The sequence below is a fragment of the Hoplias malabaricus genome, chromosome 5 (assembly GCF_029633855.1).
Source record: "Hoplias malabaricus isolate fHopMal1 chromosome 5, fHopMal1.hap1, whole genome shotgun sequence".
NCBI lineage: Eukaryota > Metazoa > Chordata > Actinopteri > Characiformes > Erythrinidae > Hoplias > Hoplias malabaricus.
In genome coordinates, this window is record NC_089804.1 from 29,205,387 (window position 1) to 29,230,040 (window position 24,654).

Sequence of the window (24,654 nt, forward strand, 5' to 3'; positions counted from 1 at the left end):
TGGGCGTGTTTGGAGCAGGCTAAGTGTGTGATTTGAATATACCTGGAGTTAGCATGGCTTGTACTTTATGGCTACATTGGACAACCATGTGCTTTTAAAAGGTTGAACGAGAATGCCTGGAGTAGGTGTGAATTGGTTGTGCTGATTGGTCTGTAAGTCCAGTAGCAATTAATAGCAACGACTGCACTTGGTTCGGCTGTGCTTTTTCTAATATACCTTCCACCCTCAAGTTACATCAGAAGTGGCTTTCCTACGCTATAAATTCGACTTGGCATGGAGCTGTTGAGATGAGTGTAGTGGGGTGAGAAAGGGGGAAGTGGGCGTGGTGTGGAGGTGGAGCTGAGTCACTTTTGCAGGGTAAAAGGTTAATAGTTTGTAGGTTGAGGTGAGTGAGGATCTTGCAGGTATTGAGCGGGAGACGAAAGTGGGCATGGTTGGTAGTTAAGTAGGCAAGTTTAGCAGAATGTCTGATAAAGAGGCCGTGGCTTGAAGGTTATGTGGGTAGATTTACCCTGGATTTACCATTTTGTTTAGGCGCATGTGGAAGTGGCCTTGTGGTTGAGGTGAGTAGATCTAGCGGATTGATATGGCGTAGTTTGGAGTTTTGCATGGCGCAAGGACTCAAAAGGCTCAAATGTGAGTGGGTCTAACAGTGTAAGTATTGGGAATATATTATGGAAAGATTTAACAGGGCGATTGAGGGTGTGGGTGGGGTTTTGTAAGTTAAGATGAGTGGGTTTTGCTGTATGAGGTGGAAACGTTTATTGATGTGGGAAGTGTTAGACTTGTAAATTGAAGTGGGGGAATGTGGGCGTGACTTTTACATGAAGTTGAGTGTGTGTTCATCAGTACGTATGGAGAAACGTGGGCGTGGCTTGTGGATTGAAATGAATGGTGTTAACCAGGTTGATGTGAGAAAGTTGTCATGGCTTGAAGGTTGAGGTGATTGGGTTTAGAAGAGTGAGTAAGGGAAAGGGGCGTGGCTTAGAGGTGGAGGTGAACGTGACATTAGCAGGGTGATTGAGGGAAAGTGGGCGTGGCTTTGGTGCGTAGCTTGCCCTGTAGTGGCCTTTGCTAATTAATCACACCAGAATGGCGTTTCACTGACTACTCTGTGCCAGCGCGTGTTTGTTGTGTGTGGATGGACGCGTTTGCTTGCTGTGTGTGCGTGAGCTCCTCCCACTGAAGGGTTAAGCGGGTTTCCTGCGCTCAGGCTGCGCGGCGCTGCTGCTGCACATCCAGCGGAGGAACGGCGCGCGCTGCAGCTTCGCCAAAACACAAGCCGCGGGATGGAGGAGCGTAAAGCACCGCATGCACACGGCACTTGACCGTGAAAACAGACCCCGCATACTCGCACGCGCTCACACACCCCCAGCACGGGCTCCTCGGCATGGAGGGCACGACGGAAAACCCGAGCCGAGCGGCCGAGTACCTGAAGGAGCTGAATAACATCATTGAGGCGCAGCAAGAGCTGCTCGAGCGCCAGAAGGGCCGAATAGGAGAGCTCGAGCAGCGCGTGGAGGACTTAAGCGAGGAGAACCTCAGGCTTAAAGAGGAGCAGCGCAGGCACCTGGCCGCTTGCCGGCACCTGGCCGCGTGCAGACACCTGACCGCGGTCAGGCACCTGGAGCAAAGCGACGGACAACACGCGCTCGGCTCCATTTCGGAAAACGCCGGCCAAGAAAAGTAAGTTTGCTCCCTACTTACTTTCCACGCGCTGTGTGCTGGTTTTTCACGCATGCATTGAGCTTTGGATTTGGACTACGGTGTAGCTCTAATGATGACGATTCGTCGGTAAAGTGCTCATTTTTTGAGGCTAGTTTGCGCGTGACTTCCGAGTTGAGGATGCACACATCAGACTGCACATTGTAGGTCGTCCTTCAGTGTTGTCTGCATCTGACAGAACTGACTGCACATGCAGGGTGTGGGACAGCGGGGTTTTTGGAGTGTTTGGAAGAGAGCAAATCAGCTCGCGCACAACACAATGTGCAAAACACTTCATTAACATCACGCCGTGCAAGAATAGACCGTGTCTAAAATATACCTGACTTACAAAGCCACGCACAAACCACCTCGGTTTCAACAGCCTCCTTATTTCCATTTAGCCCTGTGCGAAGTACAAAAACACCCAAGACGTTCGTGTTCGTTCCCACAAGCACAGCAGGAGGCTGCATTATTATTATTATTATTATTTTTACGACCGTTCCTGCTTTGCCTTCTCTCACACCAACCATCTGTGCCGCGTAAATACGTTTCATTTATGCGCGCGCGTTTGTAAAATCATCACCCGCTGGTGTACGGAAATGTGTCAAAGCGATGGGAGGACAAACGGTGCACGTGAGCGGTAACTTCCCACTTTTTGTGTGTTTATAACCAGAGAGTGACTATTAAGACTGTTCATGGACCCTGTATTTACACCTCCACTTCATTTGAAATTATTTCACTCCCTGGATGTAGATATGGGTGTGTTTGTTGGATTTGGTATCTACTGGGTTTTTTTTCTGTATTGCCTTAAATATCGTGAACTTGTACATGGATCGTTTTGATTTGTTCCCCACCCCTATTCAGGACAGCCCCGCCTGCCAGCCAAGGACTGGTTAGTAGTGCTCCACATAAAAGGCTGGGATTGGTCAATAGTATCCATTTTCTTGTGCTGGGATTGGCTGGTAGTTTATATTTATGTGAATTAATCAAAAGGAAGGAACTGCCAGCCAGTTCCAGCAATGGAGTACATGACACCAGTGGTCACCAGATATTATTCTCTGGTTGTCTATCTGCTAGCCAGTCACAACAGTCAAATCTAGTTAACTGTTGGATTACCTGACTTTGAATTGCCGGATACTCCCCTTTGGTGTGTTTACACATCGGCCTTGTCATGCGTTTTTGTGGCAGTTTTTTATGATTTCCCCTCTTGTATACCCACTGTAAAGGTAGATTTAAAACAATATCTGGCATATCTTTGGGGACTGAGAATAAGGTTCCTGAAGATAAACCCTGTGCGAAGCATTTGGCTTCCTGAATTTCAGTGGAAGACTGTGGAATTAGCAGATTTAATTATTTTGAGATTTGTTGATCTGAGCATACTGGATAACCTTTTAAAGTAGGGTAAATATTACTGAGAGAATGGGGAAATTTGAGTTTCTATAGGTGTAAGCTTCTTGTTTATAATAATAAAACATGTGGATAGGGTCCATATTGCAGTGGTGCTGATCCAGTGGTGGGTCCTTTTGCTCACACACTTTGATTGCACTTACTGTTTCTCACACAACTAACGTTAACTAACACAAGAAAAGTGTGCTAACAGCTTGGTTAATGTACATTTACTGTGCTGCTGCACAAATTCATGAATTATTTTAGTTTTAGTGCAGTGCCCGGTGTGCCTTACCATTTATAAGCATGGAACACTGGTTCACTGACTTGCAAATGGTAGTGTAAACTTATTTTCCTGTACAGTTTACGTCATGCATGTCTATAGCAGACTTGAACCAGAGGAGGGTCTGCAAAGGCTTAAGGTAATTGACCCTTTGAGACAAAAATCCAAATGTGTGAAATTTTGTAAACACCACCTATTCGCAAAATGACACTTTTATGCCCTCTACTTAAAATAAAACAGTGGTTAAGCGTTTCTTCTGTTTTATTAAGTTTGTTTTTTTATTTAAACCCCTACTTACAGGCTGATGCAAGAGCTCAATTTTTATTTGGAATGTGTTAACTTTAAAAAAAAAAAAAAAAATATATATATATATATATATATATATTAACAACAACAACAAAAAAAAAAGCATATATGCTCATGTGTGCACGTTTACCATTGGTGCACTCAAATTATTTGCCATAGTATCTAAAATGTAATATCTAACTTTTAACCTGATTCAGCTGAATCTTTTTATGTAAATTCACGTTGTTTACTAAAACATGTTGTTAGTCCATCTTCACTACTATTCAATCCTAAATTAATGACTAACGATTAATTCCAGTGCAGGAGGTAAAACACTACTAGGTAGCATTTATACCCACAAACAAGCTGTTGACTAATACAAACCTAGCATAGGATACTATATCTTTTAAGACTGACTAGTAGTTAATTTGCCTATTAGAGTATTTAGGGTGGTAAATCGTTCAAAGCTACACTAGTCTTGTCTATGGGTTAATACATAGCTAACCATTATTTTCTTGTGCAGCTTCTGAACACACTCTCATTCGGATAAACTGTGAAGCCTCAGAGTGTCACTTAAATTTTATTTAAAGTGTTTTTTTTAATGTTATATATTGATGATGATACCCCCAGCTCATGCTTGCCCTATGGCATCCTCCGCTGACGGGTTCTTTCCCTGGCTCGCTGTACTGTGCTAGTCTTTTAAGTGGATTTATTGCAGGGAAGAGTATTAATCCGGGATATTTATGGAATGTTGCGTAAGCTTTGGGATGAGTAAGGAACATTCGTTTGTAAGTTGGGGTTTGGTTTATTTGTCGCAGTATGTCCATAGATGGGTCAGGGATATTTAGGTTTTTTGATCATTGAGGTGTATAGAAAAGTGCAATGTTCATTTAGTCATTCATAAATTTAAATTTAGATTTTCCCCTCATTTCGCTTACAGACATGGGTATTCAGTGATCATCTGTTAGTACTGTGCTGCCATTTTCTTAGCTGACCTTTTCCACTGGCTGGTTGATACATGTCTGTATTCCATATACATTTATTGGTGTCCAGCTGCCATATTGATTTTTACTTGGAGCAGTATTGATATGTAATGAACTGTAATGAATTCTGTCCATGATAACATGTGGTCGCCCAAAGCAAGTGTCCATGTATCCTCACTGGTTCATATACAATACTGTGCAGACATCAGAGACTTACTATCTAATTTAATTAATTTCCTGTCAAAGCCCAATGTTAAAATTGATCAGTTTTCTTTTTAGGAGATTAAGATATTCCTTTTGCATAAGGAAGGCAAAAAGCAAAACTAGTTTGTCACTGACAACAACATGTATCCTCACTATTGACCTTTTTGCTTTTTTCAATATCTGTTCAGTATATGTTGTCAAAATGACAAAATGGTTTCTGCACAACTTTCATTAAAGTATCTGTTCTTAAAAACACATTTGTTCCTCAATTTCATATTTAGACATTATTTATGAGAGAAAAATTCCCTCGTGCCTTAAAGGTGACATAGATATTACTCATGCTACATCTTTGCTTTCATTCATGTGAGAATCTGTGGATATGAATCCCAGCCTCTGTCTCCACATACTCTTCTGCAGTCAGTCTGCAGCTTGAAAGCCACCCACCCTGCAAGTTTGAGATTGATTACTTTAGTTTATGACATAAGAAACCCTGGCTGTCTGAATCAGCCCCTTTGAGACTCTTTAGGACACTGCTGTTTGAAAGTGGAAATGCTCAGCCATGGTGTTGCTTGCTTATTTCATGATGCATCTTCTAGCATGTGTTTTTTTTTTTTTTTTAAAGCAAATATACATAATGTTTTTATACACACATATACACACACCAACTAAGAGCTGAAATGGATTGGCAGATCATGTTAGCTTTGTCACAGTGTGTTCTTTCTTTCTTTGTACTGTGATATGAAACAGAACAGATATCATACTAATGGCTTTGGCCCAAAGTTAGTCATTCACCTCTAAATCCATCAGCCAACATGTCTGAAGATAACAGAAGTGTAGCTCTTTTATTTCCAGCCAATGTGCAGTGTACAGCAAAAACACTGCTCCTGCCAAGAGTGTTTCATTTGAAAGTAGAAAATAATTTATTTTCTACTTTCCTCCCATTTGTCTCCACTGCTTAAACTATAGTATTAGCAATTCATGCTATGCTTCCAAGTGAGTCATGGTGTCTTCCCCTTGTCTCAGATTTCTCACGGATGATACACAAAGTGCCATCAGACCTGCTAATGGCCTTTCAGTGCCCTTCCTGTAAGCTTTCCTCTTCAAGCCCTTCCTGTGAGTTCACTTTTGTCCTGTGCACTGGCCTGCCTTCTGTATGAGTTCTGAGCTATGTTCATACCACAAGGCATTGTTGGCTGGACAGACTGTTTTAATTTACATCTCCATTTACACGTATCTTTTTTTTTTTTTTTTTTTTTTTTTTTTTTTTTCTTCTGATAACGGGGTATTAGCCAATGCCAGGTAATGATTAAACACCTGTCTTTTTTTCTGCAGGTATAATTTGTATATTCCCAATGTATTGAATAGACCACTTAAAGAGAACATCTACGATTGTGAGCAATGGCAGTTCTGTGCTTGTGTACATTCTGAAGCTACATGCCTATTAAGGTGAAACAGTGCAGTTTGCAGAGTTTCATCTAGAATTTTTTTTTTTTAGCAGTAGGAACAGGAACACTCATGCTTTTATTCACAGTTTGAATTACCACAGAAACCCAGTGGTAATTCAGGTTTAGTTTTGTAGCACTTTCGGTAATGCAGTAAGCACTCTTTTGGAGACCTTACATTTTCACCTTAAGCAGCAAAAATAAGTCAGTGTTATCCACCTATGGAGCAGGAATAGAGCAACATCCTCATCTTGGTTCATGCTTTTCAAAGTTTGGGTTCTCTCCATTTTCTAAATATATTCCAAATGCCTCTGACAGAGGGAGACGCATACATCCAGGGCTGAACAAGTTTGTCTTTTCACTCATTTACAGACACTGGGGCTTTGTAAACTCATCAGACTGTTTTCCAGCATACAAACAGACTGGAGAGCTAGCAAATGGTGAGGAAACACATATATTTTGAACTTTATAAAACATGTTGTAAAATTGTGAACTATGTCTATCTGCATTTGTACCATTTTTCTTCTAAGAATTCCATTTAAGCGCAATTTGGTAAATGCGAATTGGTAGAAATTAATTTTCCAAAAATCTCCACTGTTGTGCCTTGTATTACGTAAACTGGTTCAAAACCAAAACACTTTAGACCTTTACCTCTAGATCATCTAATTACGAAGTAGACAAGGACTTAAATTTTGAATTTTGCTAGATGCGGGCTAACACGACAACCTCACCAAAATACCAAGAGCTAACTAGCAAGCTTTGTCCAGAGTGGTAGGTATGCTGCTCTGGTCGCAGTAGATTAGATTATAGGGGTAGCTTTCTTGTATAAGTTATGTAGAATTTATTTGGTTTTTCATAATATATCATAATATAACTGTGCAACTGTGATGATGATGATCTGTGAAAAAAAATTCAGTAAGACAAAATGTATTGAATTTTGTGTACCATAAGGTCATTTTTGAAATTGTACATTTTCATTTTAATTTTCGATTGTAGATCATGGTTAGTCCTGCGATTCTTAAAATGGGTATGACAGTGAGTGTTATAAAGTAACTTGGCAATGCAACTAAACAGCATTTTTGCATAAACTAGCTCATCTTATTAATACAAATGAATGGACACATTTTGCTGAATTATTTTGTTCAGGATCATAGACCAAACTCCAGCTCGTCCCAAACACATTCAAATGTGCTTCATCTCTCCACTGAGTGCAGTTTGACTGCTTCACAATCTGCTGTGGGGCTTTAGCTCCTATATCCGTGTACACTACATATATTTTGGACATACTTTAATTCAGACTGGAGATATTTTTTGACATTATTATACTTGGAATAAGACTGGGAATTTTTTTGTGTGTGTTTTTGTTTATTGCTCTATCACATGGTATGTTTAATGTTTTCAGATATTTAATTTTATAGGTATATATCAAGCAGTGTAAGAGACTTAACAAGACTGCTTGAGATTGACAACTTTTCCAGGGGAATGTGATTTAATTAGACCTGCAGTTTGCACAATGCTAATTTTTGTATTAGCTTCCATTACTTGGAGCTGACAACCAAGTATGTCGAATGACTACATTTGGGGTGAGGTGGAAAATGGTCTAATTTGGAGGAAAAGAGGCACAAGCAATGTATATCTGAAATTCACCATATTATAACACACACTGACATATCTGAAGTCAGATCAGCCTATGCACAATATGAAATCTGTTAACCAATATGCTGATCATAACTTGGAATAGGAAGATTGATAAAAATCTAAATTGTTTTGGAATTGTCAGATATTTCTTTTATTTGGCTGATAACCAGTAGCAAATGCTGCAGATTGTGAGTCAGATTTTGCTAACCTGTTTGAAACATGGTCACTCTGGCACAATTTTTTTTTTTTTTTTTTTAAACAGTATCTAAATGACACTAAGACACAGTTTGTAAAGCTAAGGAATTTACACCATTAACCTGATATACAACTCCAAAGTACATCATCCAATAAATTTAGGATCTGACAGTAAATCTGACCATTTTCAGGTGGAATACATGATCCACGTTTTCTGTCTTTTGGCCAAAAATTAAAGTTGAAATTTAACTTGGACCAAAACTAAGTTTGTAAAATGAACACTGCTGTCCTGATACACTGGACCTCCATTTCACTGGACTAGACTGCGTATAAGAAGCTACTAACACCATCAGAGCTAGAAGTTTTATAGTGTGGGAATCAGCTCCAGTTTGTGGTGAATGTTTTACAGCTTTTTTCACACACACAACTCCAGTTTGCATTTTTGCTTTTTCTCTGTGCGTAAACAGTACAGACAGGTCTAGACAAGATTTGCACAGCCGAAACATCTTGTGTATCTGTATATTATGTGTTGTTTGGGCTCCCTTCAGACGTCTTATTTATTATTCTCTTCTAATTGTTTAAGATTGGTTAGGAGTTCAGTATCTTGTAGTGATGAATCTGAAGTTGGATCCTTATTAGTCACCAACTTCCACATGGAACAAAATTTCCTAAGAATCGTCAGGGTGCATTAAAAATGATTAAAAGGTTTGTTTAGGCATAAAGCTATGAGAAGTGGGACAGTTCTCCTAAAAGTTGATTGTGATCAGCTCAGAAATTACTGATTGGCCATCTGTCTGTGTCATGCTTATACTTCAGAAGGCTACAATGAGTCCTCTGTCTAATCATGTTTTTTTGCTGTGGATGTGGCTATGGATCAAAATATTCAGTGCAGCACAGCAAAAGTAAACTGTTTTGGGCAAAATAACAGGACAATGTTTATCAATGTCCAGTGTATTTCAAATGTACTTTCAAAATGTCCATTTTGTGCAGCCTTAGCCTAAACGACTTTGTATTCAATGTCATGACAATGCTGTGCTGCGATTTGGATTTCTGTGTTACGCAGCAGTGAGAGAGACTCTTTTTTTGTGTTGAAGCCGACAGCTGCCCCTCAATCCTCTAGCGCGCTTGCCACGTCAGCTTGTGGCCTTGTTGCTGACCACAGCAAGCTGCCCGTCCATCCCATTTGCTGATGGGCCAGTGGAGAAGCTCCTCACGTGCTGTTTACATGCAAACATCAAACCCAGAGCCAAAGAATCATTAGAGCAGCGCTTGCATCCCTGGAACACACGCATGCGATTAACTCATAAGCTCCCACTGGTTTAATTAAAGACCGGATGCAAGGTTATTATTTGTGACTTTTATCACCAGCTGTAAAAGTAAGAAGGCTTCCTAAATTCTGTGAAATAATCCAATTTTGGTTCACAATGGGAGAATCTCTCTTGGCTAGTGGTACTCTAATATGAAGCTACACTGCTCAATTTGACTTGACTCTAGGTGTCTTTTGCTTTTCCATTTGAGGAAATATTGGTGACTGGTACTTGGAGCAAGGTACATTATTCATACCTGCTTGCTTATTGCTCTGAACAAGCCAAGTAGGTACTAAAACATGATGTGTAAACATTAAAGTGCTGATGACTTGGTCAAATGACTGACAAATGAATGCGTATTTTTCAATCTTTTAAAATTTTTTCATCCTTATATGAGGGGTTTACACTGTCAAATATTCTTTTCTTTGTGGAGAACAATATTGAAGTTGCTATTTTAATTTTTGGTACTCAATTCTTAGAAAAGGAAAACTGTTTGAGCAAGGCTTTTATATGAGCGCAAATCAATATCGATTGATTAATTGTACATTTTATTACGAACTTTTTTATTTCCCTTGTATTTTTGCCCCACCAAAGTTCAGTGAAGAGGCTTGTACTGTAAATATGCTCCAGTATTAAAACTGAGATTCGTGTGTGTGTGTGTGTGTGTGTGTGTGTGTGTGTGTGTGTGTGTGTGTGTGTGTGTGTGTGTGTGTGTGTGTGTGTGTGTGTGTGTGTGTGTGTGTGTGTGTGTGTGTGTGTGTGTGTGTGTGTGTGTGTGTGTGTGTGTGTGTGTGTGTGTGTGTGTGTGTGTGTGTGTGTGTGTGTGTGTGTGTGTGTGTGTGTGTGTGTGTGTGTGTGTGTGTGTGTGTGTGTGTGTGTGTGTGTGTGTGTGTGTGTGTGTGTGTGTGTGTGGTCGCTGAGCATTTACATTTCTTTTTCTTCAGTGTCGTCTTAATTATAGTCAAAACACAGCACGTCCAAACCACAGACGCAGTGTTCTCTTTGGATAGGGGCAGAATCATGTGACTACAGCTTGGTAGCGTGGTTTTAAAGGGACAGTACATGAACACACAGTGGGGACATAACAGAATAAAAATAACTGATATAGACAGATTATGTTGATTTCAATTAATTTTCGGTTTATTGCCCAGCCCTAGTGTATCACTTTACTCAATGTGGAACTAATGTTTTTTTTTTTTCTTGGCAAAGCCCCAAAATGAACTGAACGTTGTTATGCAGACTGTAAATAGTGTTATACTTTGCCATATTGCCCACAGTAAACATAATAAACGTATGTTTAGAAAAACCAAGACAATATTGTCAATGAATAGTCAGTGTTTCTCTAATATTACTGTAATTTTAGCTGTTTTTTATGGTCAGTGATGCGATTTTATTGACTGAGTTATAATTATTATTATTATTTATTTATTTATTTTGCGCAGAAATCAGTGAAACAGGGGTAACTGAGCTCATTTTGTAATGAAACCTGCATTCAGTCATTGTTCTTCTTGCATAGATAACAACTTGATCTTTTTCATCTTGATTATTTTGCACTTGAAATAATTAACAGAGGGTGGACCATGACAATTTGTAGTCTATTATTATTTATTCATTTTGTCTGTTTCAATGACATATTGCTAATGAACATAGTTAACCACAATTAGCTGCTACTGGTTTGCGATATATTCCCCCCCATCTATATTCCCATCTGAGAATGTTTACTAAGTGTTGTAGTTCATAAACTAGTTAACATCTGTCGGTTATGTCTTTTTTGGAATAGATTTAATTGTAAATACCTGACAACCTGAGCATTGTCATTTAAAATACTATTTTTCTGTAGTTTTACATTACAGTTCAGTCTAATTGCTTAGCTTTTTTGATGGACTAGTTTCTGCTTCTTTGTTCCTAGCTGAAAATAACTTCACTACTTGACCACTTCACTTTCAATTTAACATTCCAATGTACTTGACTTTATGGTGCCTACTGCTTGGGATCTATTTCTTAAATGCAAAATACGGCATTCAATTGGTCTTAAGACTCTGAGGGAAATGATTGAGGCTCAGTGCAAATATACACAAGTTTCTATTGTGTATTAGGTGCATTAGCCTCTTGGCTCAACAGAAAACTAGAGAAGCACCCATCAAATTTCAAATATTTCTTAGCTGACCACATAATCAGAGTATTTCTTGAACATCAGCTGTTTTCTTATGTCTCTCAAACAGAAATGGCACTTTTTTTTTACCCCATAGGCTAAGCAGTTATAGCTCTCACTCCAAATCCAAGTCCTCTTTATTCTAATGAGGGGAAAAATGCAAGCTGCAGAGTTTACAGCCCCATTTTCCTTTGTGCAGAGCTTCTGAAAAGATGGTTGGTTGTGCTGGTGCCAGGCTCATATCAGGGTTAGAAACATAGCTCAGGGGAATCCCATATAATCTCATTTGATCTTTTCACTTTGCTGTAAACTACATTCCCAACTGCAGTACCATGCTTGGCAGAATCTGAAACTGGTTTGTGGTCTCAGCCTGTTTTTTTTGTTAGTGTTTGTGAAGTTCATGTGTCGTCATTTTTTGTCTCTGACTATACTAGGTTGCACAGATGTGGAAAGTTTAAAGGTCTGGATCTTATTTATTGAGAGTGAAGCTAGTATATGCATTTACAGCACACTATATAGACCTTCAAAAACGAATGGAACAATCCTACAGGTTTTTTAATGCAGCATCTTGTTTTCATCAGCAGCACTGCAGCTTTAGATTTGCCTTTCAGGTTGAACAGCATGCCACCAGTACTGCTAGGGGAGGCATTTTCTTATTCGTAGGGTAGTTGGATAATGAAGTGTGTGAAAGTACGAGACTGCAGAGATGGAGGAGTAGGTGGACTATGCAGTGGACTGGGCCATGAGCTTATCTATTTCTTTTGAACATTAGCCAGAGAACTTTCAGTACCCTAAATTTATACATATATTTCTCAGAAAGCACTACTGTGGACATTCAGATCATAAGTATGAATTTTTACAACAGTGCTGTTTGATAAAATGATCTTGATTTGTTTTCATAATTTTTTGCTTGATAAAGAAGTTTTGGACATTGGTGCTCAATAAACATTTGTTTCTATTCCCTGTTAACACCTTCAAAGGACTCAGCCTGATCAGAACCACACTTTCAGGGACACATACTCATGCTATTTCTATTAATGAACACAGTACTGCTGCTTCATAGCTCAGCACTGGTTGGCTTTACATCTTTCGAGCTGACGCCTTGCACTGAGCAGGATGTTATTGGCACTGCTTTCCTATGGTGGTTGTACGAGCTGTGTGCATGTTTGAACACTTGCATCAGCAACTGGTGCACCTTAAAGTTGCAGAAAGCTGCGTAAGGCAAGTTGTCTACTATGGGATATACAATGGATGTTTCTGGTCTTGTACAATGTATAACATTAACAAATCTTGCTTCATTTAGTCGCTAAAAATAAGTCCTAAAAGTAGTTGTTAATGAAGGAATCAATTGCAAGAATGACTGAAAAACTGCTTATGAACTTCTTGTTCCTATTTACTTTTTATTTATTTATTTTTTTGGTAGTTTTTTTTTAAATCCCCAGACAGCACCAACACAACCGTGGAAAACACAATATTCACTTCTCACAACTGCATGAGGTCAGCTAATATAATATATAAATTTTGCCAATGTTCCACCTTAAATGGTCCTGCAGTTGCTGAGTCCTGTGGGTGTCCACTGGTAATGGAATTATAACATAACACTATCTTAAATAAAGAAATGTAATGCTAATATTACAAGGTGCAGAATATTTTTGTTGCTCTTTAAATCCACAGGAGAATAATAGATAACAACATGGCAGTCATTGTGGAGCCCTTTTGGTATCAAGGTCAAATCAACTGCTAAAAGCAATTTATGTCTCAGTAATTTTCTGAGCTTTCATTAGCTGTCTTGAGTTAAAGGATCTGGAGAAGACTTATTAAGTTTTTATATAGCCTCCATAGCAGCTTATCTTAAAGTTTAAAAATCACTCTCCATAACATGAGCATCACCACCAACATATGTGATTTTGCTTTTTTACATTTCTCTTATAATATTACCTAAACTATCACAATACGAGCTCCTCGCCTCAGTCTCCTCCACTGTGATTTTATTCCATTTGGATTTTGAGTGTCATTTGAACCACGTGACTGAAAACAACCTGTCCGGTGGTCAGTGTGTTAAACCCCCAGTTATAAAATGTCTAGTGGTCGTTTTATAGATTTTGCAGCCCATAACACCTTCCATGCAGTAGTGGCATCTATCCTATGTTGGAGATGGTGAAGAAACCCCAAGTGGTCCCATCATGCTGTGGTACAAATTGTAAGATGAAGCAAGGACACATGATTATGAGCCTTTCCCACATGCTAAGATATTGATGGGCAGCGAGATGGTTTTCAAAGATGCAAAGGCTGCTGTGATAAGGAAAAGTAAAATGTGGTGGACATGTATGTTCTCTGCTGTTATCATTAGGTGTAAACGTATTCTGATGATGGGTTTCATATACAGCTGGAAATCCACCATGAGTAAAGGATTATTTTAGCTAGATTTTTAGGTCAAGGCCAGCGGTGCTGTTCTTAGACAGCAAAATATATATTTTTTTCACATTGGTTAATATCACCATATCAATTTTAATAATAGGATTCAACCTACAAATATCAGCCATAATAAAGAGTTCAGTCATGTATAATTAGATTTAATCAAATCTCACTGATGAAATTTCATTGATCGCTCATCTCAGCATTGCAAGGCCAATTGAAACAATTCGTCACAGAGCTTAAGATGCAAGCTTATGGGACACATCTAAGGCAATGCTTATCTGCTGGTCTCTGTAGTGAAATCTGTAGTGCTGGGAAAAGTGATGAAAAACTTAAAATTGATGGATGTGAAATGTATAATGGTTGTATAACTAAACTACTGACAGACACATTTTCAATGCAATTTAAATAATACCAATATCTTCTTGCAACGATTTTGTCTCATTTTAAAAGCTCATCATTATTTTGCAGAAAATAGTTCTGGAGTGTGTAGGATGGGATCATAGCATGGACTCTCACAGACATTACCTTTCATTTGTAAAATATTTTGGAGGGTATTGTATGTTTACAGGGTCTGTAATACCGATGTACTTTTTTTTTTTTTTTTTTGGCTTCAGCTTGCATGGTGTTGGTAAATGATCTAGATACAGTGATACCTGTGATGTGCTCCGGAAATTGTCATGTTACTTGGAGCCAGAGTATTATTACATTTCCAACTACAGTTGAAATGGGTAGAGTTATACTATTTTGGTTTACAGGATTTGCTTCTTGCAGGTGTTTGAACTCCAGGTTATTCAGTTACAAAATAGTTGTTCATGCAGGTTCTGTCAAATATTGTGTTATCTGTACTGCACATAATTAGAATTCTAATAATAATATAATTCATCAGCCAAAGACTGAATTCTGTCCTTTTATTTTTATATATATATAGTTTGCTGAAAGGCAGTATGCAGTTTGGGAAATGACATCACTCTTGAGATGTGATTGTGAATGCTATTCCTCAGAAAGAAGTAATCACCCTGCCATATTTGAGTCTTGTTTCAAACTCTAGCTCAGCAAGTAGCACCACACAAAATGTACCGTAACCCAAGTGTACTGTAACAATCTAGTTATTTAGTAAACTTCCATAATTCACCTTCATCTCAAATGCAGAGCAGTTATGTCATTTGTTGTATCTGATGTTTGCCTTTTTAATTTTGCACTTTAGCTATGAAGCAAATGTAGATAACTGACAAAGGTATATGACCAAACATATCCAACACCATGTACAACGAGCAGATTTAGTTACTTAAGGTACACTCGCTCAAAGTCATTCAAATATGTATAAACATCTTGTAAAATCTCCAAGAGAAGCAAGAAATGAATTTGAACACCCCAGCACAACTGTATAAAAACCATTTGATAGGTTTTCATCTTATATTCATAAATCTGTTTCACTTTCTGGAGCTATTTCAAACTTGATTACTTCTCACATTTACTGGAAAAAAAAGAGTGAACAGCAAAGATAAAAGCCATGTCTAAAGAATTATGCTGAGTTTCGATTTCTGTGAAACTTCATCCATCTGTATACCACCCACAGATTTTAAAAGCTCATCATTATTTTGCAGAAAACAGTTCTAGAGTGTGTGGGATGGGATCATAGCATGGACTCTATCACAGACATTACCTTTCATTTGTAAAATGCTGATATCGCTGCTCACAGGATCTTATCTGTTGGCTAAATGGAGGCCGTTTGTCATCCAGCAGATGCTGCAGATGGATTCTCTGACCCTGAGATACCCTAAGACCCTGGTGATATATATGGTACATCTTACTGAGGCTAGCTTTAGTGCTTGCATACACATACTTGTACACAAACTTATAAAAATGTAACTATTAAATAAAAGTATTTTCAGTGATGGAAGTTTTTATAAGTTTCACAAAGGTGTTTACATTTGCATGGGAGCTAATGGAGAGTGTAATGCAAAAAAGGAACCAAAGTACACTCTTAAAAACAAGAACAAAGAGATACTAGGCATGCTTAGCTTAGCTGGACTGCCATTAGCCATATAGCCATTGTCACAAAGGTGTTTCTGGCATTTCAAAAACAGGAAAGCCCAAAATACATACCCTTGTCATTGGAAGGTCTGGTGAAGCTTTGATGCTAAACCTCAATGTCTTTGTTCATGTGATATTTATTATGTTATTGTGTTGTACAGACAATATGGAGGGCTGGACTAATAAATGCAGAAATGGGGGGGGGGGGGGGGGGGGGCACAAATTTTTTTCATAATATATAACACTGGCATCAGTGTTTTTCTTGTTCATTTTATTTAAAAATAAATAGCAGATTATCTGCCTACAAAGAACAAAGAGGACCAAGAACATTTTGTTGATTTTAAGAATTTCAATTACTTATTTATTCAATGTACCTGGTTAGAGTAAAACACATGAAGTTTAATGTAACTACGCGCAGCTATAGATTTATAAACACACTAATGCCATAAAATGTCTCACCACCACTTTCCTTTACACATTTTCATGCAAAAAAAAAAAAAAACACTCATGTGAAATAAGACAAATTCAGCAGTCCTCTTTGTGCAATATAATACGAATGTAAATGTTGCCAAGTTCTGAGCCGTGCTGCTGAGCTTGTGAACAGTGGTGTAACATAACTAATGCAGTGTAGCGTATGTTGGATTTTTAATCATACGCCACGATACCTCCTGTGAATATATATTTAATATATATATTTATAATTTGTGTTTATAGCGTTGACCTTATTCAAACTCCTATAATCGCTGATATTTGACTTAATGATATTAATTAAAGTTTATAATTGGCTTAAGCAATTAAAAGGTTAATAATTAGTTTGAGAATGAATAATAATCATGCTAAGTGAGTACTTCAGGATTTTCAGGAAAATTAATGGACAAAACTGCACACACTGTGATTTCAAATAATGAAAGTTTTATTAACAAAGAGAAGGATATTTACTTAGCGTGATCTTGAAATCTCACAGCATCAAAGCAGGGGAAGCCGATTCGACTGCGGCGATACGCTAGGCACTCTAGCTTGTGACTAATGTGTTGCTAACTGAGGTTTAATTAATACAAAATTTATCAAGAAACTTGATTCAATTTTCAGCTCTGGACATGCGTAAGTTTAGCTTGCTTTTCGTCGATTGTCTCCACTCGTTGCGTACAAAGGCTCTCTGAGGTCCTGGGAGTGATGGCGTCTTGTTTGATTTCGCGGTCTCGGAAGTTTCCAGGCTGAGACAGCGTGGAGGTTTTCTTCGTCGGTTGAGTCGCCTCGGCGTACTTGGAGTGTGATGACGCCGGCGGCAGGATCCTCTGGCTCAGTGTCGTGAGTAGGAGAGTTCGACCATATGGACGTTTGGACGAAAGTTTCGCTGGTTACTGCGGATCCAGAACTGAAAATCGATTCAATAAGCTTACTTATTCTACGACTTTCTGGTATCTCGGCGGTGTTTTCTTACTCTGGCCACGAATAAGTTCACCGGCTTTGATCAGTCGTGAGATTAAACTTAGATGGGGCGATAAAACATAAACAAGGTTAAAAGAAAAGAAAATATTCAAATCGCTCGACGCATTATTAAAGCTTCATACTTTCAGCTAATTCAAGACGTCTCTTGTGAGCTTTTGATGAAGTCTCTAAGATTTTTCTTTGTTTCGTCGGCGTGAAGAAGAGAGCGTCTCGCTTTGGAGAGGTTTTTCGGAGTTGAAGCGAGGTTCTCTGCTGATCTCTTTGTTTCGGATTTCCTCGGATTGTTGTTGTTGTTCTCTCCTCTCCTTCTCCTTCTTCTGTGTGCTCTGCTCGAATTTTCTGTGTCCAGTTCGTCTCTTCGTCTGTTCTGTGTTGAGAGCTCTGTGTTTTTCAAAGCCAGCGCGGTCACGCCCTAATGGGAGGCGTTCTTTTCTGATTGGACGCGAGTTCAGGCTCACGTGACTGACTTCATGAGACAGGAAAGGGGGAAAGAGTAGGAGGGGGTTTGAATCAGTGATTCACAGAGACTGAACATAATTTTCGCGAATTGAAATTCCTTATACATTTTAGTAACATATAACAATGAGTATATTGGATTATTAATATCAAACATTTACATAAGATTTCATCTTGGGGTACGTTGTGTTTACGTCCCATTTACAATAATACATTAGAAAAACATTAAACCGTTTTCTCTAGTCAGAAACAGAACTTCTTTTCATGATGGAAACAATCAGCAATATACATCATTTCATTAGAAGGTGGACATTCATCTGAGGGCACAGAAAGTGACATTAATACATTTGTTTATACACATTTAATCATAATTTGACTTCATTCCAGTCATTTGTTTTAGACGACCCCGTGCGAGGCGTAGTTTCGCCAGTGTTCATTTGGGGTCGCTGTTGGTCCATGCCATGATGGTCCAGTGCGGATGGATGAGTCACGGGGTTCAACCGAGGTCACTTTTGGTTTAACCATTTGCTGGTCCTGTTTAGTGGGCTCGAGATAAGGACGAGACATTTATGTGCCATTGTCATAAAAGCGGGCCGTAAAAACTCTCTTCTTTGTTCCTGTTTCTCATAAGAGAGAAGGGGGTGTTGGGGCCATGTGTCACTTGAAAGTGTTCTTCTCCAGTCTTTGATGTTAGGTGTGTTTGTGGGGGGTGCAGGGTCCTTGCACCCCTGCGGTTCGTGTCTTGGTCGCAGACGAAAGGTCCCCTTCAGACTGAAAGTTTTAATTCAAAACTTTTCATTTCTTCATCTTTCATTTTAATTTTTCATCCGTTATTCATATTCGGTCCATACTCCACTACAGCAGAGCCAAACACAGCTGCAGAAACACACACAAAATGAGTGGGTTCCTGACTTATTTCCTATTATTTATTAATAGCAAACTTTGTAAATGACCCGGTCCAGCTGTGCTCTGAGCTCTTTCTTGAATTACTGAACCTTGACATGTTCATGGACGAAGCCACAAGTTGCACCGAAGAACCTACTGGAAGCAAATTTATTTTTTCTGGTTCGCAAACCAGTTTGTCAGTGGAAATGCACTGAATGGTTCCAGATATATTTCATGATATGGAACCATTCCGTTTCCTTACTGGTGGATATTTCGCTATGTGAAATGACTGACGCATGCACATTTCTACATTAGGAGTCAGTCAGTCAGTAGTGGCCTCTTCTAGGCCAGCCTGGTAGGCGGTCCGGCAAAAAAGTGGGTTCTTCTATGGTTCTTTTACTTCAGGACATGGTTCTAGTTAGAACTTTTGTTGGATGCCAAACCCCATTATGTTCTACACACTTGGCTAAAATAAAATAAGGTTAAATAACGGCTAAAATAAGTCAATGTTTTACACCAATGGAGCAACATTCCTGTTTCTTGTCATGCTTTTTGACATTCTGAGCAATCCAAATGCCTCTAGGTGCCGTTTCTCGACTATGGCTGAGAGTGAGCTTCTGAATCTTTTCAGACTGAGACACTGAGGCAAGGGCTATGTATAGACACAGATTTTTATAAAATTCAAGAAGTGTCCTAATATTTAAGATGGATAATTTTCCTTTAAAAGGGACGTCTGGGATTGTGGGGAAACATAATCTCGCTGGTTTGTTTACTTTCAGAAGCTTCGCAACTTTGAATGTGGAACAGTGTTTTTGAGGAAAAAACAATCGTTTGTATGTGGCTGAAGTTTAACTTGTTTGTAAGTTTTTATTCAAGGTTTGAATTACCACAGAAGCTAATTAGTAACTCAAGTTTAGTTTTGTAGCACTTTTGGTAATGCAGCTATACGTTTCCAGAATTTGGAGATATTCCACTTTAAGTAATCCGAAACAACAAATATTACATTTGTAAACACAGACTAATCACTCAAAAAGAAGGGTGAGGAAACAAAATTGTATTGTTTGTATGTATTGTATTCATGTAAACTACAGAACAAGACACTTTGTCATCAACACTGATGAAAAAAGTGAGTTTATATTAATGCTGCACATTGAGATTCACAGATAGCAGTGCATATGTCATGGGGCTGATTCAGCAATTCCTGACTGAAGCTTTAAAAAGGCAAAATAAACAAGTTTTTTTTAAAAGATCTATTTAAATAGGCTATGTCTTCTCTAATTTCAAATCTGTTGCAGTTAAACTGTTTGGGAGGGGAAAAGAGCCATTAATGGTGTTTGGACAGTCTCTGTCTTATCTACGTGTGCACGGATGGACTGCCAATGACCATGAATATAAACTCCTGTCTTTAGTATGAAGTGCTAAGCTACAACTTCAGAGTCTGCTCCATTTGTTCACCAAACACAGAACCTAATAGGCCAGTAGATGCAGCGGCTAACTCGAGTGCTCTATGCTATCCATCTCTGAAGGCCAGTAGCATGCACCCTGTCTGACAGAGAGAGACACCCTTATTGGATTGTGTCTGTTGGAAACCCAGTGAGAAAACAGGAGGCTTCTCACATGCCATGGTGATGGATACTGATTTGGAGGTTGAGGAGCAGGATTTGTAGAGTGCTGGTTCTGGTGAGGGTAGGGGGGAGGATATGGCCCGTTGACTCAGTACATATATAGATTTGTTTGTGAAGCTGCAGCCAACAGTGATTTCTATAATCAATTATTCATTCATTGATTCATTTGTCTGTAACCGCTTATCCAGGGAACACACCCTGGAGGGGACGCCAGTACTTCACAGGGCGACACAGTCACACATTCACTCACACCATTGGACGCTTTTTGAGTCACCAATCCATCTACCAATTTGTGTTTTTGGACCATGGGCGGAAACACTTGGAAGAAACCCATGCGGACACGGGGACAACACACCAAACTCCTCAGACACCCGGATGCAGGACTCAAACCCACAACCCCAGGTCCCTGGAGCTGTGTGACAGCGACACTACCTGCTGTGCCACTGTGCCGCCCTATAATCACTTAACCTATTCATCATCATTCAACTTAAACACTCAAAACTTGTATAAAATAAAGAAGAACCAAAGCAGAAGTCATTATCTAGTTCCTTCTTGGTCTCTTAAACAACTTGGAGGCTGTATTACCCACAATACTTTCTGTTTACCCACAAAACTTTTTTTTTTTAATTGCAACAATGTTGTTTTTGTTAGAACACTTAATTTCTTCATTTTCTTAAGTGCAACAGTGGCTGCATGTGTATTATCAGATTAGTTCTCACATACAAATGATCAAATATACAGTTACAAATCCCTGGTAATTTTAATTTGTTTTTCATATAAATGGTGCATTTACTATTGCTTATGTTTGTTTTAAACTTAACGAATTATCCATAGGTTTCCTGAGAAAAGTGCTCAGTGGGATTTCATTGTTCATTGTTAAGTTAGGATTAAAATTTTATCATTGAGTTGTACTGTTGTACTTTCCAGTCTTTTGCTGGAACAGTCATCTGGAGTGGAAAAAGAATTTATAGAAGGCATAAAACACTACAAAGGGTTTTTCCAGACTACAGTGAAATGCCTTTCCATTAAAAATTTCACTACAGGTTCATGCCTTAAATACAAGGAGAAAATGCTGATAAAGTCACTCAATTATTTGGATTATGGATCTCTTTGGCAGTGATATTGTATCATAGCAGGCCACCTGCAAATCCTTATCTCAGGCTGCCAAATGCCGGCAGCTGAAAGCAAATGTATTATCTCTCTGCTTAATCTGAAACTGGAAAAATGTGCAGTTCACAACCTTGTCTAATTTCAAAAGTGCTTCGTTACCTGCTTATGAAAGATTATAGAGATCAGTTTTGATCTTCTGAAATATGTAATTGTTCATGAACATCATGAAAGTATGCTAAATCCCATTTAGTAGACTATATTGTGGAAACATTTGTGGGATCTCTTTGGATGACTTTTGAGTACTGCTGCTCAAATGTGTGTGTACACACACACATGGATTCACACCATGGCCCTGTTACAGGTTATGGGTTATATAGACTTGGGTGATTTAAAAAAAGAAAAAAAAACTTTTCTATGATATTATATATTCGCTATTTTGGCATTGTTAAAGACCACTGATTTTATCCAAGAATTTGATGTTTCTCTGCATCTGTGTTATAGGTTTGGCTATGTATTAAATGCCAATGTTACTTTTATTGGACCCACTAAAATATTTTTAATATATTTAGTCCTCTATATATGAATGAGTTCCCAAAACAGAGCTTGTTTGCAAGTTGAAAAGCCCAGGCATCCAGCATTGTAGTTAGCCTCTGGCTTATAGCACTGTATGGTAATAAACACGGAACTGGCTTTTGAGTGTGATGATAAAAATTTTCAATAAGGACAAATCACCAAACCAATTGTGTTAGGAATGACAATAAAACTTTGTTCTGCAGAGTTTCTCGCCAGAGGGAGAGCTGCAGACACACATCGGCTTGCTCTAATTTTGTCAGCGATACTTTTCCATTTATGTAGTTTTCCAAACTATTTTTATTTGTTTCCTGTGTCGTACATGCAGTTTGAGATGTTTTCTTCATCAAAATGAATATACAGCTCATACATACTGTTGGATTGTGTTGTTGGTTGAGGTTGGTGAGAATGAATTAGACAGAGCGTTTGAAGAGAGTAAGGATGTTTTATTTTAAAGTAGAGATGGAAAAGTTTACAGAGATGTTTCTTGGTCGCGACTTGGTTATTTTCTCCGACCGTTAGTGGGAGCAAACACATATTATAGAAAAAATGTTATCACCCTCAATTGTTCCATAAACGACACCTCCCCCCCTCAAAAAAGAGTTCACAGTAATCTAAAACAAAGTATAACACAATCAGAATAAAATATGGAATTAATATGAAATTACTCACTTTCCAGCCATACACAGCTAAAAATTAAGGTGATCCAAAGATTTCTTTGAGCGATGGCAAAGAACACCAGCTTTTGGTTCCATAATTAACCATGTTTGTTTAAGGGATATCAGTGAGAAGAAAATTTTTAAAGGTTTCAACATCAGTCATTTCTTAATCTTAAAGTTCTTTTTCCATTTAAATGTTTTAGCAAAAATGGTTCTTTATGGAACCAAAAGTGGTTATTTTATGGTATTGCTCAATAAACCTTTTATAGCACCTTTATTTTTAAGAGTGTATAAGTCATGTGGCCTTGAACTTAAATGATTATCAAGTCATAAATCCCAAGAGAGCAGCAAACAACTTGATTCCTTCTAAACTATACATATCACACAAAATCAATTCAAAATAACAATGCGTTTTCCTTGTAGAAAAAGTGTCTGTGTGTGTGTGTGAATCTACAAGTCTTGAGGTGAAACGACTGGAAGTTACTGACTGGAGGATTATGATAAGGTGGAGACGATGGATATAAGTCATCAGCAATAGCAGACAGTGTATGATGTAACACCTCATGCCTGTGACACTGGTTCAAGTTCATGGCGAGACTTCCATTTTTCCAGTGTCTTGAATAACTTGTAGTTATGTTTGCATAGGGGCTCTTTTCGTTTGGTCATATAGATGAGATAGTAACAATGCATTGCTTTATGAACAGCTGATATTTAAACCAATATTTATCATGGACATGTTTAAAAGTTTACATTTCATATGTATGTGTGTGTTATGATGAGTAAAATACACTAAACTTCTTAAGCTAAATACAATCCAGGAGCACTATTTATTTTAGCAGAATTTTACCTGCTCTTACTGTCATTTCACACCTCTTAATGGCTTACCTTTATTTTGGTACAGAGTCATTAGTTTGGGTCATCTTTCGCTAATGTCCCTCTGCTATTCAGAGCTAACTTCTTTCACTGCAACCTCTTGCAGTCAGAGCATTGAGTCAAATTCAACAAATAACAAAATGACTTCATATTTTGATGTGCAGACATTATCTTTCATGTGGTTGTTGTTTAGCTATTGCTGCTCTCAGTAAGGACAGAGTGCTGGGGTTGGTGCGTCTGTGTTTTCAAGAGATTAGACCATGATGTGGCTTTTTCAAGCGACAATGATCCATTCCCCAGTGTTCTAATGTCTAAAGTCAAATGCTGCTTGCAAAACAAACACTTTTTTTGAGTTGTGGCTGTTACTATAATTACATTTTGTTTAAATGAAGTGAATGATCCATGTGTTGGGAGGCATTGCAATTGTAGTGATATCCAGTAGATGTTTAAATTTAGCCTCCCTAGGCACTCTACATTTTAAATACAGCCTAGTGACGCCTGGCTTGCTGAAATTGACGTTGTGCTTTAATAGCTGTGGTTCACCACAATGCTAACCAACTGCCTTCTGCTAGTCACAGATTTTCAGTATTTTTTTTTTTTTCCCCCTTTGTTTGAGGTTTGAGATATTTTCATCCAACTCTAGCACCCGACCTCACTAATGCTTTTGTGGCTGAATACAATCAAATTCTCACTGCAGTATTTTAGAATTGGGGTAAAGCCTTCATAATAGAACAGAAGTTGCTTTAATTTTGAAACCCTTGCCTTTCAAAAGGAATTTGGCATGGTTTTGAATGCTTTGATGCTAAATAGACCTTTCCTTTAGTGTTTTGTGAGTTACGGTCACCAATCCATCAGTGATGATGGGCAAGACATTTAGTAAATACCAGCAATCAATATCTGAGCGGGAAAGACGGGTGGGGGTGTCACAGGAGAGACGTTATTTATAACATATCAATCACCATGACATCTCCCCATGTTCTGTGTTATGTAGCCACA

General features: G+C 38.5%; 1 protein-coding gene across 2 annotated transcripts in view; it reads left to right on the top strand.

Moving 5' to 3' along the window:
- The first annotated feature begins 687 nt into the window (after window positions 1-687).
- iqsec1b (IQ motif and Sec7 domain ArfGEF 1b) overlaps window positions 688-24,654 on the top strand; it is a 302,557-nt gene continuing 278,590 nt past the window's right edge. For both annotated transcript variants that reach the window (XM_066672593.1, XM_066672597.1), the window contains exon 1: window positions 688-1,686. In XM_066672593.1, coding sequence (XP_066528690.1) covers window positions 1,391-1,686 — 296 coding nt within the window. In that variant the 5' untranslated portion in view covers window positions 688-1,390. The remainder of the gene's footprint in view (window positions 1,687-24,654) is intronic.